Here is a 15,786-nt window from a genome sequence, read left to right on the forward strand (position 1 = left end):
GAGTTCCAGGACAGTCAGGGCTATACAGAAAAACCCTGTCTCGAAAAACCAAAAAAAAAAAAAAAAAAAAAAGAAAAGAAAAGAAAAGAAAATGCACCACAGGTCAATCTGGTGAAGTTCCCTCCTCTCAAATGACTCTAGTTTATGCCAAGTTGATATAAAACTAGCTAGCATACTAACATATCTCATGTTCCAGACTCTTATTCTGATAAGGCCAAAGGTATACTGAGAGAAGTCACAGGGAGAAGACATGTTAAGTACAGACCAGCCTGCAAGGTGTCTCTTTATGGTTTGAGCAGGTTTCTCAGTACTGGAAGCCTGACTCCAAGCGTGGAGCAGCTAAGGGATGGGAGCCTTTAGAGGGGAGCCTGGTGAGAGGTGATAAGGTCTCGGTTGGGGTTAACACGTTTCTCGTGGGAGTTCATTCGTACTCAGTTAGGCCTGTCTGTAACCTAACCTGGGTTTTTCATGCTTCCTCTATGCCATGTGATTTCTTCTATGTACCACATGCTAACCACCATGAGGGCCTCACTAGAGCTCAGAATACCAGTGCTCTTGAAACGACATGACATTGAGCTACATAAACTTCTTTAAAATGTTCCCAGGATCTAGGTGTTTTGTTATGACAATACAGCATAGATGTATAGTCTTTAAAATCGTAGTTACACATGTACAAGTACATATATATGTACACATGTACACTCACAGGCTCACTACTATCTCTGATCCTGTCTTGAAGATGACAGAGGCAGTACCAATAGGCTTCCTATTTGTTTGCAGTTCACACAGACATTAAAAAGTGCCTGAATTGGTAGCTGGTAACTGAAGGGGAGCTCACAGTAACACACCTCATCTCTAATTGTATAAAGTACTGCAGTGCTCATCCACGTTTAGTCACATGATGGTTTGTGTCCTCAGAGAGCCCGAGGTCACACGTACCTGCTGTCTGTTCTCTTTGGAATACGGCAACATGGTGGAAACGTGAAACATGACCTCATGCCCTTGGTATACAGTGTAGACTGAGTTGACCCCTGTGGTGTTATCTGTAAAACAGGAGAACACAGTCAGTGGGCAGGGTTACCCACGGGCATGCAGATGAAGGCGCGCTCTCTCAAAGACCTGGTTTATCAGCCGTGGCGAGCAGGAGAGGCTCGCCTGAGGTTAACTCTTTACTTCGAACGAGGCTTCTACTCGTGCTGCGGTCCCTCCCCTTCCCGTGGCCGTGGGGTAAGGGTACAGCTCACATAAGCTGTGTGGCTCACAACATCAAGGTGAGGCTCTGAAGAACTGTGTGGTGAGTAAAGGCGCAGGCTCTGGAGGTAGATGGACCAGCCTGAGTTCTCCCTGCCTGGGCTACTCCCTTCCACTCCCTAGTGCTTTATCATTCTTTTGTAATTTAAATTTTTTAAAAGATTTATTTATTTATTTATTTATTTATTTATTATATGTGTTTACACTGTAGTTGTCTTCAGACACTCCAGAAGAGGGCATCAGATTTTTCTTACGGATGGTTGTGAGCCACCATGTGGTTGCTGGGATTTGAACTCTGGACCTTCGGAAGAGCAGTCGGGTGCCCTTACCCACTGAGCCATCTCACCAGCCGCCACCACGCCCGGCTGGACTAATACCTTTTTAAAATATTTATTTTTTTAATTTTATGTGTTTGAGTGTTTTGCCTGCATGTATGTCTGTGCACCATGTATATGCAGTGCCCATGGAATCTAAAAGAGGGCATTAGATTCCCTAGAACTGGTGTTACAGACAGTTGTGAGCTGCTATGTGTGTCCTGGGACTTGAACCCAGATCCTCTGGAAGAGCAGCCAATGCTGTCAATCACTGAGCCATCTCTCTCCAGCCCCCTCTATATTTGCTTGTTTATTATTTCTTTATTTGAGCTGAGTCTCTCACTGAACCTGGAGGCCACTGATTTAGCTTGAGTGGCTGTCTAGTAAGCTCCAGGAATCTTTCTGTCTCCATCTCCCCTAGTGTTGGGCTTATAAGCATGTACCCCTACACCTGGCCTTTAAAAAGGGGTGCTGGAATTAGCCTCCACTCCTCATGCTTACATGGCAAGCACTTTTCCAGGGGAGCCATCTTCCCAGATCCCATGCTACTTTTGATAAGTTACCCCATTTTTCTCCCCTGTTTCGTAATTTGAAAATGGATGCAGGGGAGACTCAGCGAGATAGTCCTTGCAGAAGCCCTGGTGATCAGAGGGCTCAGAAGATGGTACTCAGGACCCCTACAGTGAGGGAAGAGCTGACCATGGTGCTCAGGAACTCATCACACACATGCGAAAACATGTCAGGGGGAAGCTGGTAACCAAGGTCTTTCCACAGCCCTCCTCACACATGGCTGTCATGCTCTGAATCTGTGTGAGCCTCCAGGAAGAGAGGCTGTCAGGCAGTCAGGCTGCCTGGACCGAAAGTCTGCCACATTTAGGCTACAAGAGCCTTGTGCCACCTGCCTGACTTTCTTTGAGGTTTGACTGAAGATCAAACAACGCGACCAACAGAGAAACCCAAGCTGCCAGAAATGCTCCTCAGCTAGAGGCCGAGCTGGGGGCTAGCCTGAGCTTGCCATCTAGTCCCCTTCATCCACCTCCTCGCTTCCCAGGCTTCCCCTTCCAACCCAGCTCTCCACCAGCTACTTCAGGCCAGAGACCCAGGGACCCTGTGAGAATCCTTCTTCCTCCTTAGCTCCACTTTCTAATATCATGGGACCCTGTGCCTTCTACCTCAGTGCTAGAATTCATACACTTGTCTCCCTGCCAGCCAGCTGCTCCCTGGCCATGACAGCTGTCCCCCTACCCCCATTTAGACTGTGGAATCTGGTTCTCTAGGGGCTCCTCTGGCCTGCTCCCTCTAGATTTTCTTCCCTACAGATCTGCCCTAAGGGGACCTCAGCGACATGCAAGGGGACTTCAAACTCCCTGCAGGGCCACCTCTCCCCTTCTCGAGTCTGAATTGCAACCTTCTCGGTCCCTTTGCTCCTTCCAGCCAGAAAGCCACTCTCTCAGTTTCTAGCACGTCATGGTCTTTTAGCCTCAGGGACTCCACAGACGCTCCCTGTTTGAAATTCTTTTCTCCAGACTCTCCAACTGTTCCCACTCATCACTCCCAAGTTCCCCCAGAGAAGTTTTCTGTAATCCCCAGAGTCGGCAAAGTGCCCGTGGCACTCTCTGCGCCAACTCAATCCTGTAAGCACTGACTGCCAAGCTATTTCATAACCATCACCCATGTGACTGATGCTTGTGATCTCCAGGGGACTATAGGCTCCTTGTAAAGCAGGGATCATGTTGAGCCTAGCCTGGTTCTGGCATACAGATGGTGCTCATTGGTATATGCAGCTATGGGAAAATGGAGACTTGTGTTGTAAGGCAACTTTACCGTGTGACTCTCATTAAGGCAAATTGCACTTGTGACTAGGTTACCAGGCTCTACAACCTCATGAAATTCCACAACAGATGTAGTCCTTTGTGGATGGAAGTGTCATTCATTTGTGTATTTGTTGATCATGTCTCCCAGTGCTTCCTATGGGTTCCAAGGGCTGATCAGTCTTATAAAACCAACGAACAGAGTCAATAACCATGATCAACAATTCATGACATACTGGGATAATCCTCAGTCTCTTCCGTTTCTGGCTCAGACGTTTCCCTCTCTTGGGTATAAGTAACAGAATTACTTATTTTGACAAGTTACTAATTTTGACAAGGGGAATGCTTACTTTTGGTGTCCAGACCGCCACGGTAGCCTGTCCAGCCCTTTAGAGTAATGGTGTCACCGAGGAGATTTAAAAATTTTTGAAAAGCTTCGCTTCCAATTTCTGCAAGAAAAGGCACAGATGTCAATCTCAGGTCCTCATTTTCTAACCATAACAAAGTCACAGATAATGGTGCTGCTGATGTGCAGTATCAAAGCATGAGGTCACATCGCTTTCTACAAGGGCTATAAGGAAGTCTTGTAATTTTCAGGAACCCAAGGGAAGGCAAACAGACAGATGAACCAGACCTGGGGCATGCAGTATTGAATGAAGGTGCCATTGTTACTCTGCCCAATGATAGATAAGGTTGTAACATGAAAGATACAAATACAGGAAGAGGATACTGTCTTTATAGTCACCCAGCGAAGCAGCAAGGAAAGATCTTGCACTCTGTAGAACCAGATTTTCTAAACTCGTGTGTGTTCCCCACAGCCCCTGGCTATGCTCTCCAGTGCCCACTGCAGGGACTGGTAAGCATATGACTGAAGCTGGTCAAGAACCACCTTACAAAATTCCATAAACTGCCTCCTGGTATTGGAGATTCCAGCCCAAGCAGACATTTGGTTTCAGCGGTGGGAAAGGCAGTCAAAGGCAGGGTTGCCCTTGGCAGGGTACAGAGGGGATGCTGGCTCACCATTGCTGAACATCTCGTCGTCTGTGAGCTGCCCATCTTTGGCAAAAAGAACCCCAAATTTGAAATTCACAGAGCCCTTACAGCAAGACAGCAAAAGACACACCAGTTAGTTTCATCACTAAAGCACACCTAGTTATAAGCTACGGTGTTTGCCATTAAGGATCACTGTGGTCAGCAGAGTGGACACCTGGGGGATTCTTTCCTCCCATTGGCCCCAGGACTGACCAGTGTTATCAAGTCACTCATTTCTTTTGTAGGATACAGCATAGCATAGAGACGAGGTGATCCATGCTTGCATCAGCAAATCCATTTGTAATTTCATTACTGATAGGATCAGGAGGATGCTAGGTCCATGCAGGGGCATCATGGCGCTTCTGAGAAATGGCCACAGGCACCCATGGGTGTGGCACCATGTTCTGATTTATGCATCAGCAACAGTTCCCAGAAGAGCAGGGGAGCTAATTGTAACTGAGAACCAAACATAACAATCTTAGGCTGACGTCTGGTAGGCTCTTCTAGAAATAGATATGGAAATTGTGGGCAATTTATACGAAAAGCTCACTCCCTCGTTCCTGAAGATATTTAATCTGAACAAGTCCAGATGTTCGAATGAGAGACAAAGCAAGCCAAGCAAGCAGTGGCTATTCCCAGGCTGAGTTTATAATTCTCAATTATGTGGACGACTGATACAATCTGACCCTGTGGAAATGACAAGTGCCAATGTGTGTCAGGGAGGAGGAAGTAGGGTCTCAAACTGCTACTTTTTGAAGACTTAGTTTTATTTATGTGTTTGTATTACCATAATTCATTATAATGCTGTATTATGTGGTGTTATAGTCACCACATAAGTGCAGGTACCCTTGGAGGCTAGAAGGCAGTACTGGATCCCTTGGAACTGGAGTTACAGGCAGTTATGAGCTACTGGAGGTGAACTAAATCTGGGTTCTCTGTAAGAGCAGTACTGAGGCATCACTCCAGCCCCTGAGCTCTAGGTTTCTAATGATATTGCCTTTAATCTAGGCAGGCAATTTGTATGTTATTCTCTATACTTTGTGTTTGTCTGAATTACTTAATAATAAAAGAGTCCATTGTTGGAAGAATATCAATACCAGAAGGCTGTTTGATTCACCACTAAGTGAAGGGTTCTGGATGTTGGTAGTCAAGGTATAGGTGGTCAGTGGGGCCAGAGGTGAGAGGTCAAGGCAAGATGCTGGGATTCAGAGGTAGAATGGCAAAAGTAAGAGTCTGAAAGTCCAGCTTGAGCTGGTGGCTCAGTGATTAAAGTGTCCACCACACACGCCCAAAGAACTGGACTTCAGATTCCTAGAACCCACAGACAGGCCTGGTAGGTTTGTTAAGGTGGATGCTCTTCCCCGCGAGGCAAGCCTCAGCCCCAACAGCGGCTTGCAGAGAGGCCGCCTCTCACTGCAGCCCCCCACCACAGCACTGATCACTCTTTACACCCCCATCCCAGTGGAATTCTGATCTTGAACATGTACATGTATCTCTTTCCCAGTGGGATCACACATACTTTACTACTGAATCTGCAGAGCAGATCAAAAGGCTGGGGACAGTGGGGAAGATAAACATGTGTGACTCATGGCTGTGCATAAGCAGCAAATGAAACAGCAAAGCGGGACAGAAACATTTCACTTTTTATCAGCTGGCCAGGTTCTGACAGGTTTTATTTATTTATTTATTTTGTAGACTTTTAAAGGCTTATTTTTATTATTTTAAATTGTGGGTGTGTGTCAGCATGTGCACATGAGCACAGGTGTGCCTGTGGGGGTTAGAGGTGTTGGATCCCTTGAAGCTGGAGTTATAGGAGGTTGTGTGAACTGCTGGGAACATAACTCAGGTCTTGTGAGGACAGCATATTGCTCTTAACCCTGAGCCATCTCTCCAGCCCCAATCTCTGTGGTTCTGTCAGGAGTTTGACCTCTTTTGAGTTTCTATGACCGTCATGTTTCTTCTTCTTTTTTTGGAGTAATGACAGCAGTCACACATCTCTAAGATGCTGGCACCTCTTCTATTCTGAACTCTCATAAAAAGCAGCTAACAATGTGTAGTCTAGCAGACAGCCCTTTTGGAGTAGCCATAAGAAGACTGAAGCAGTGAAGCAGTGGCCCTCTATACTTGGTGTCCAGGTTGACAGCATTGGGAGCACTGGTGGGGGGGGGGGTTGCTAGGAGACGGCTGGCTCCCAGCCCAGTGTTCCATGCTCAGTGGGTCTTGCATCTGGCTTGAAAGTTTGCATCAAAAAGATTTCCCTGAGATGTCCTTGCTGCTGGTTCAGGAAACAGACTCTAAGAACCAGTGAAGAAAAGGAACTAACTGGGAGGCTTCCAAGAAGCCTGGTGTTGGGTCCAACTGAGCCAAGAGACAGTAAGCATAGGCCAGGAGGATTAGGTATACTAGCAGCTCATTAGGACCAGAAAGGACCCACAGGCCACAGGCAAGGAAGTCCAGAAACAAGAGATTTGGCCAAGACTGGTCATAAGTGAACAGCAGGCAGACTGGGATCTAGGTCTTTTGGCTTTTGACTCTTCCCAATAGCACAGTATTCACAAGACAGGTCTGCACTGACCAAAGCTGAGAGTGCAGACAGAGATGTCAGTGGCCAAAACTTTATGAAACTTCATGGGGATGATATTCTAAGCCTGGCGGCATGCTACCAGTACCCTGGCTGAGGCCTCGGAGGGGATGGAGTTGTGAAACAACAGGTCAGGATGAAGCTCTACAAAGTCATTGGGCAAGGTGGAGGCAGGATGGAATTATCTAGGTTTCCTGGAATGAGAAGATTTTCATCCTTCAAGGTCACTTACAGGGAGAAGAGCATGATTCCAGGTTGCCATGATGAGCCTGGTCTGCATCTCTTTTCTGCTGTCTAGCTATTATTAATACTTCCCAAAGATCCCCAGTTTAAATGAGAAATTATATAGAACCTTCTGCTTCAGGCGGACATTCCAGGAAAGATGTCTTGGGGCTCTGTGGTGGTTTGAATATATTTGGTCCAGGGAGCGGCACTATTAGGAGGTGTGGCATTGTTGGAGGAAGTGTGTCCACTGTAGGGGTGGGCTTTGAGACCTTCCAGTCTTCTCCTGGTTGCAGCTAGATAAAGGTGTAGAACTCTCAGCTCCTTCTCCAGCACCATGTCTGCCTGGATGCTGCCATGCTTCCTGCTATGATGATAATGAACTGAACCTTTGACACTGTAAGCCAGTCCCAATTAAATGTCCCAATATGAGTTGCCTTGGTCATGGTGTCTCTTCACAGCAATGGAATCCCTAGCTAAGACAGGATCTACTGAAATAACCTGTTGTCTAAGGCTTCTCAGATGATGCCCATGATGGATAGAAAGCATCCATCCGTTTTCAGAAGCTGTCTATAGCTTAGGAGAGGTAGTTTGATCTGGGACTACCTGATCATAACAGATGACTTTGAGTTGTTATCCTCTAGCACTGAGAACCGAACCCAGGGCTCCACCATGCATGCTAGGCACATGCTCTGCCCCTGCTCCAACCCCTAACGGATCACTTTGGAATAAGTCACTAAACACATCAGCTTTTCATGAGCACTGGATCTGGAGGGATGTAGGGAGCTTTCTAGGTCCCAAGTTCAGCCTGTGCCACTGGAGAAAGCTGCCTATTGGAGAGTTAAGGTACTGATTTCCTCAGGACACAGTCCTGCTCAGTCACACACACATGCCACATTTGTCATTTCTATTTGTTTAGGTGTTAAATTATTTCTAAATTGAAAAATCTGTTTATTTTTATTCTATATGTATATTTGTTTGCCTGCATGTATGTGTACTATATGTGTGCTTGGTGCCTGTGGAGGCCTGAAGAGGGCATTGAAGTCCCTGGCACTAGATTTACAGATGGTTGTAAGTCACTGTGTGGGTGCTAGGAACTGTGACCTCAAGTCTTCTGTAGTAAGAGCAGCCAGTACTCTTAACTGGTGACCCACCTCTCCAGCCCCTAGTTCTAATCCCCTGCTCCCTTTCTCCCTCTTGCTCCGGCCTGCCCACTCCAGCCCTCTGCTTGCTTTAGCTTCCCCACTTGTTCCGGTCCATAGTTTTTTTGTTTTTGTTTTTGTTTTTGTTTTTGGAGACAGGGTTTCTCTGTGTAGTCCTGGCTGTCCTGGAACTCACTTTGTAGACCAGGCTGGCCTTGAACTCAGAAATCCGCCTGCCTCTGCCTCCCAAGTGCTGGGATTAAAGGTGTGCGCCACCACGCCCGGCTATAAGTCATTTTTTTAGTGATTGTGGGAGAGGGCCCATCTCATTGTGAGTGGGGCCATCCCTGGGCTGGTGGTCCTGGGTTCTATAAGAAAGTAGGCTGAACAAGCCATGATGAGGAAGTCACTAATAAACAGCACCCCTCCCTGGCTTCTGCACCAGCTCCTGCCTCTAGGTTACTGCCTTCTCTGAGTTCCTGTACTGACTCCCTTCAGTGACAAACAGCGATGTGCAAGCATGAGCCAGATAAACCCTTTCCTTCCCAATTCTTGGTCACTGAGTTTATCACTAAGACAGAAGCCTTCTGTATCTATAGGGTTCTGCCTGTTCACAGTTCACTGCTTCCCCTGGTATGTACTACAGCCCAGGACACTAGATCTCTTGTGAGGACACCAGTCTGTACAGTCGTGAACACAGAAAACATGGGTATCACATCACCAGCTTCACTTCACTAAGTAGCTAATTTCCAGGAACATCACCGCTGTTCCTTCCTAGGCTTTCTTGGTCCTGCCCTTCATCACAACTCATAGTTTATCACTAGGATGGACTGGAGTCCAGGTCAATGTTCCCAACTGATTCTAGCTGTGGGATTAAATGGGAATGCTTGGGCCACTCATCTCTCAGAAAGCTCTCATGAATGATGGCCTCTGCTCAAACCTTCCCAAGTTATCAGCAAGGGACATTTGCCTCTTAAAGCAAACAGCCCCTTAAGAAAAAAATTGAGAAATAGAGATTTGACCTGTACAGTGTAGGCCAGATATGAAGTGGGTGCTGTGACACCACTGAGACACATTTGAATTCAGGACATTTTATAAAGACATGCCAACTAGGGAGGTGATGGATTAGACTTGGGTATTAGGGAAATGGAGGAGCTAGGGTTTTACTAAGTTTGACCCAAGCAACTAGATAAATGATATTTCCATTTCTGCTATGGGTAATATGAACAAACCATCATTTCCCTATTCATTATCAGGTGATAACATGCTTTCTCTCTCTCTCTCTCTCTCTCTCTCTCTCTCTCTCTCTCTCTCTCTCTCTCTCTCTCTCTCTCTCTCACACACACACACACACACACACACCACACACACACACACGCATAGCCACGTGCACACACCCGCTCACACACACTTAAAATGGGGGTAACAGAATGAAGCCTGCAGACATCTTCAGCATCTGGGATAGTAAGAGTCTGTGGCTAATGCACAGATATCCTACTTGAATGGCAATGAGCCTCTTTACAATCTATTCACAGATGTATGCAGATTTAAGTATATTTGTCTATTTATAGACAGCTGTATGGAAAATTCTGCAGGAGACCTTGGAAAGCCCCTTCAGTCAAGCCTCTTTGTGGGAACAAGCTCACACTGCAAATGCTCAGAAGGCTGACTCGGGGAGAAGGCTGTGCTCACAGTGAAGGGACAGAGAACATAGACGTTCAGTTCATAAACCACTTACCTCTTGTTCTTCCAGAACCAGCAAGTCCTGTCAAGCAAAGATTCAGACGTTATGTTTATATGTCATGGTAATTAGTGGATTTTGTTTTCTGTGAAAGCCAAGTGTTACATAGTCACACAATTTGATGCTATGACGTTTTGGAAATAATAGAAGTTGGTTACAGGAGCTCTCTTTAAGGGAAACAAAAACAAAAGTAAACAACAGAAAACAAAACTCTGGCTGGACCACACACCCCTCAGGGAGCTCTCTGATAGGCAGTAGTGCTCACCCCTCCCTAAACCAAGCACACTTCCTGCTTCCACACAACAACCTTTTAGTAAGGAGATAAGATTGAGAAATAGAGTTCAACACGGGGGTCAAAGGCTGATAGCCAGGGTCAAAATGTCAGTTTACACACATCCCATTACTTGCCCAATACTAAGTCAGCTGTCTGAAGAGACCCTCTCCTGATCTGAGATTAGCATGGGATAGCGAGGAGCCTAAAGGAGCCTGGCTTTGAGTCCTTGCTCAGCTACCTACAACTGGGTTTGGGTACAAAGTATTTGACCCATGACTATTCCTTATTCCTTACTCAAGGATAATCACTATTTTGCTCTGTGTAGGTCACTATGGAGAATGACAGGGTTAGCGTGGGGACTGCCTTTCATATGACCTTGGACTGTTTCTTCTCATGTCCAGTTACTTCACAGAAAACTGAAGAAGTTGGGAAGCACATACCAAAGGCAGACAGGGGTCACTGGGTGAGTGTAGGTGGGAAGGTAGATCCTGGAAAGCCATGGCTGCCAAGAGAGCAGAGAGGAAGAGGCCCAGGAGAAGGGTGGATGAGGCTAAGGGACCCTCAACCTGTGTCAACTGGGGAGCTGACAATTCCTAAAGAAGTATGCAAGTCACATAAAATCCTTCATTTTTTTGTAATATAAGGGGCTCCTTTGTTCAGAATTCAGCCATCTGAGTCCCAGGAAAAAGCCAAGCCTGCTCGGTGTCTTATACTTTGGGACACACTTCATATTTGCATATCATTATACACTTCACTGCAAGATTCTCTCTTCCATAATTTCCTTTGATCACAACCACCTGGCCACACAGCCCCTCATTCCAGAACTACAGGTAAGGGATTGCAGATTCAGTGGGTCACCTGGCCTGGTTCTTCTGACACCTGTAAGGGCACAGTCACGGTAAGACACGAGGGACGTCCTGAGTACCTTTAGTCCAGCCAGTTTCAGAACTGGGGCATTTTGCTACAGCCCCTGGCCTGGTGACAGGGCTTTCCTCAGCAGCCAGGCTGTGGGAGCAGCCTTGAAACAGGAGTCCTCAGGGTCTCAGCATTCAGCGCTGGCAGCAGGAGCGATGCCACAGGCTGCCAGGCCACACTTTCTTATGCAGGAATCCTTGTTTTGGATTCTATCTGCTTAGAAAAGGGTGCTCCTGCCAGGCATTGTGGTCTGCCAATGCCCCACTTGACAGCACCCAAAATTTAAAAAAAAAAAAAAAAACCTTTTATTTCTGGATTTGTGGGTACTAACTAGGTCTCTTCTTGTTTTCCAGTTTGTAATTTCAACCTGGAAGGTCTATTTTATGTCAGTAATATAGTCCTATTGATGATTTTTCTTTGTGTCTGTTTATACATGTTTGTGTACATACATGTGTACATATGTAGACATGTGTGTGCCACAGATCATATGTGATATCAGATATAAGCTGTGGTGTTGGTTTTCATGTTCCACACTGCCTGAGACTGGGTTTCTTATTATTTTCTACTGTGACAGGCTAGCTGCCCCACAGGCCCTGAAGATTTCCCAGTCTCTGCCCTTCATCTTGCTGCAGGAGTGCTGGGACGATGGATGCCAGCTACTGTTTTAAGTGGGCTCTGGGGATCTGAAGTCAGTCTTCAAACTTGTGCCAGCTCCTGGTATTTTTTTTTAATGGAATTTTGATTTTGATTATTAGTTTGTTGCTAATATTAAGTTTAAGAAAACTAAAATATTAGATTTAAGAGTGCATGATTTTGCCGGGCGTGGTGGTGCACGCCTTTAATCCCAGCACTCGGGAGGCAGAGGCAGGCGGATTTCTGAGTTCAAGGCCAGCCTGGTCTACAAAGTGAGTTCCAGGACAGCCAGGGCTATACAGAGAAACCCTGTCTCCAACCCGCCCCCCCCCCAAAAAAAAAGAGTGCATGATTTTCCAGGCAGTGGTGGGGCACGCCTTTAATCTCAGCACTCAAGAGGCAGAGGCTGGTGGATCTCTGAGTTCTAGGCCAGCCTGATATACAGAGTGAGTTCCAGGACAGCCAGGGCTATACAGAGAAACCCTGTTTCAAAAAACAAAAACAAAACCAACCAAAGAAAAAAGAGTACATAATTTCACATGTACTTAAAAAAACCAAGAAATGCTTTAAACATTGAGATTTCATCCTGTAGATTTTTATATAATCCATGGTCATCAGGAAAGTTAGCTAGAACTAGCTAGACCTACAACTATCTAGGTGATGGCTAGGGTCAGGAAGGTGGCACACACATATCCGCTTCTCCCACTTATCCAAAGCCAACTTATTCACACACATTGCTTTTGGAAGGATTTGGGTCAAGAAAAATCCCACTGCATTCTAGCAAAGAGAGGCAGAAGGGCAGCAGCTCCCTGCTCACACCGAGATTGGTTCAGCTTCTACTCACCCTAGGAGTCCTGTGACTGACAGGGTTTCTGACAATACTGTGTAGAAGCTGGGTGACAACTCTGATAGTGTGACTGTTGTGAGAGAAAGGCACCCCTGGGCAGCAACCCCAGGACTCTGGGGCAGGGCCTTTAGAGTGGGCTAGTCGTGGTGATCAGAGGGAATGAACTAAGAATCTGCTCTCACAGCCTGGTGTGGGAGTATTCCTGTTGCTCATCCTCCAGAGGCTAAGAAGGAAGGAGATGAGCTTGAGACCACCCTGAGTTAGGAAGTGGGCTCTAGGCTAGCATGGGCCATACGGTAAGATCCTGTATTTAAGAAACCCAACTTGTATTATGAAGTACTAAAGGCACGCTGCTGCTGATATATTTATAATTCTAATTTGTTTTAAGGCCACCACAGTCACTTTAGGTATAGCACAGCTTAATTTGCTTAGTTTAATCTAACAGACTCAATTTTGCCTGACTTTATTCTAGCAGGGTATAAGTACTATTTAATTGTGTTTTGTTTTGTTTTGTTTTATTTGGTGTGTGTGTGTGTGTGTGTGTGTGTGTGTGTACATGAGTGTGTATAACATGCACACAGGTGCCTTGCGGAACAGAGGACAATCAGAAGACACCTTACAGGAGTCAGCTCTCCCCTTCTACCATGCCAGTCCCCATGGTTGAACAAACCATTTTACAAATTAAATGAAAGCTAAGTCATGAGAATATTCAACTCTATGTTTGGGTTGAGCATTGTCGAAAGGCAATGAATGGCCTCAGTTTGAAAGCTCATCTTAAAGGCATTCAGAAAAACACTACCTGTTCTGACCAGTCCTCCACAGCTCGCGTGAGTTATTTCCCCACAAACGGACTCATTTTCCCCACTCAGCACAGGTCCCGGTGCCTCCTGGACACAGCTCCAGGCTGCCTCTCCAGCTTCTTCCATGCCATGTAGCTCTGATGACTAGCATCCTAGTGAGGATGGCTGCAGTTTTAAGTTTTCAGAGCTAAATTGATGTGTGTGTGTGTGTGTGTGTGTGTGTGTGTGTGTATGTGTATAAAGCATATATATATATATATATATATATATATATATATATATATATATATACCTGATAACCTGCCCCCAGTTATGACAGCACCCCTCAGACTGTCCTGGCAAGGTGAGATCAAGTCTATGGAAGTTCTGAAGTCATGGAGCCTCACAGCTTCCTTTACCTTTTGTATCTCGGGATGAAAAATTTCCCTAGGTCCTTTCTCAAACTTGTCCAGGTTCATGGCACTGAAACAGAGCAGACAGAGTGAGCCAGTGAGGCAGGGACTGAAGCAATAGGGAGTAAGGCATGATTCTCTAGATAGACGATCTTATCTAGGGAAATCACGGTAGATTCTCTGAGGGGGCTGACACACTGGAAACACAGATCAGCGAGTGAGTGGAGAATGAGCGAATCCATGAAATTCACCAGTTGCCATGTGTCACTGTCCCCTCAGGGCACTCATCAGTTAGAGGTGCCATCAGGGACTCCCTGCTATTCCCCCAGATTGCTGTTGACTTATTTATTGTCCATCATTGGCAGTTTCATAAGGTCTATGATACTCTTGACCTCTGAACCCAGAGCCACAGAGACTTAGGTCTAAATCTTGTAGTTTCCTAGCTCTGCAGGATCCTCCTGCTTCCTGAGGCCCTGACTCCTCATAGGTGAATGGAGACAACTGTAGATCGACATTGTGCAGCTGAGTTAGAGTCACTGAGGAAATGCTGGCAACTCTGTAGTGTCTGACAAAGAAGCTACTGTCGCTAGGATGTCATATCTTATCTGGGGACAGAGTGACAGGCTCCATCTGGGTGGAGATGAGAGGGAGGTAGGAAGCCAGGGTAGCAGCCAGATGTGGCCATCCTTTCACTCGCTGTTCAGTGAAGAATAAAGCAAATCCCCCAGGGAGCCGTTGCTGACATCTGGGTTTCTATTGCAAAGTATAAAAATAAAATGAAAACCATTTCTTGATTTTTTTTTCCTAAACCCGAAGTATCCAAGTGAACACAAGGAAAAAATAGCAGTGGGCAAAGAATGCAGCCTAGAGAGATGCTCAGGAGCCATGACCAGACAGATGTGCAAGATGTTGACTGTGAGGTCCCTCTTTGAACCTCCATCTTATCACCTGTAACAATGACTGTCCTGGCATCTGGGCTACCTTGAAGACTCTAGAAGGGAATGCCTGGCTTGACAAAGTGCCTGGCATGTCAATCAAGGAAAGCTAAAGCATTGGATCCTAGGAACAGGCAATCCATACAGACCTCCAAATTGCGTGGGCCTCTGTCCGTAAGTACTTACCTTAAGATGGACTTCACAGACAGCGTTTTTGTGGGACTGTAGGGGAGGCATATTTTTTGTGTACCCTGGAAGAATCAAAGTACCAATGAGTGATGAGTCCAGCCCCTTCCCCCTGAAGAGCCTCACCTCTCACTGTAGTGAGACCATGCCTGTGGGCTTGCATTCTTCTTTAAGGTTGGGTGTCTAAACAAACATCCTACATGGGGAAAAAAATCCTGCTCTGGCTGACCACACCCCTCGCTCTGATTACACATTTCTGGTTCTGAGCAGAACTCTTCAACATATCAGGCCTCAGCATCTTAGTACCATGGTGGACAGTTAAACCATCTGCTACAGTTTGGATACAAAACACACAACTGTCCATGTGTTGAAGACTCTGTCACCTAGTCTGTGGCACTATTAGAAGGTACTAGAAGGTTAAGAGCTGGATCTAGTGGGAAGTCTCGGGTCACAGGGGTGATGTGCTTTCAGATGGGGAAGTAGAACCCTGGTCTCTTGGTTCCCAGCTGTCATGAGGTAAACATCATCCTCCAGCTCCATGGATCCTGCTGTGAAGTGTCGCCTAACCACCTGCCCCAGAGCATGGACGGCTGGCCAAGGCTTCAGAGCCTCCATAGCTGTGAGCAACACAGACCTTTCCTCTTTTCATGTCTGTCACCATCTCTGCTTAACAGTAACCCACGAACCACACCATCCAAATCTGCCGAAAG

The 15,786-nt window shown here is 46.3% G+C and overlaps 1 protein-coding gene across 5 annotated transcripts in view; it reads right to left on the minus strand.

Moving 5' to 3' along the window:
* The window catches only part of Garnl3 (GTPase activating Rap/RanGAP domain like 3), a 153,875-nt gene that overhangs the window by 52,719 nt on the left and 85,370 nt on the right, over positions 1 to 15,786 (minus strand). For all 5 annotated transcript variants that reach the window (XM_029536728.1, XM_029536730.1, XM_021192587.1 and 2 more), the window contains 6 exons: positions 15,077 to 15,141; positions 13,962 to 14,025; positions 10,092 to 10,118; positions 4,397 to 4,472; positions 3,727 to 3,825; positions 940 to 1,043 (listed from right to left, as the gene is read on the minus strand). In XM_029536728.1, the coding sequence (XP_029392588.1) occupies positions 940 to 1,043; positions 3,727 to 3,825; positions 4,397 to 4,472; positions 10,092 to 10,118; positions 13,962 to 14,025; positions 15,077 to 15,141 (435 nt within the window). The remainder of the gene's footprint in view (positions 1 to 939; positions 1,044 to 3,726; positions 3,826 to 4,396; positions 4,473 to 10,091; positions 10,119 to 13,961; positions 14,026 to 15,076; positions 15,142 to 15,786) is intronic.

Source organism: Mus pahari, chromosome 3 (assembly GCF_900095145.1).
Source record: "Mus pahari chromosome 3, PAHARI_EIJ_v1.1, whole genome shotgun sequence".
NCBI lineage: Eukaryota > Metazoa > Chordata > Mammalia > Rodentia > Muridae > Mus > Mus pahari.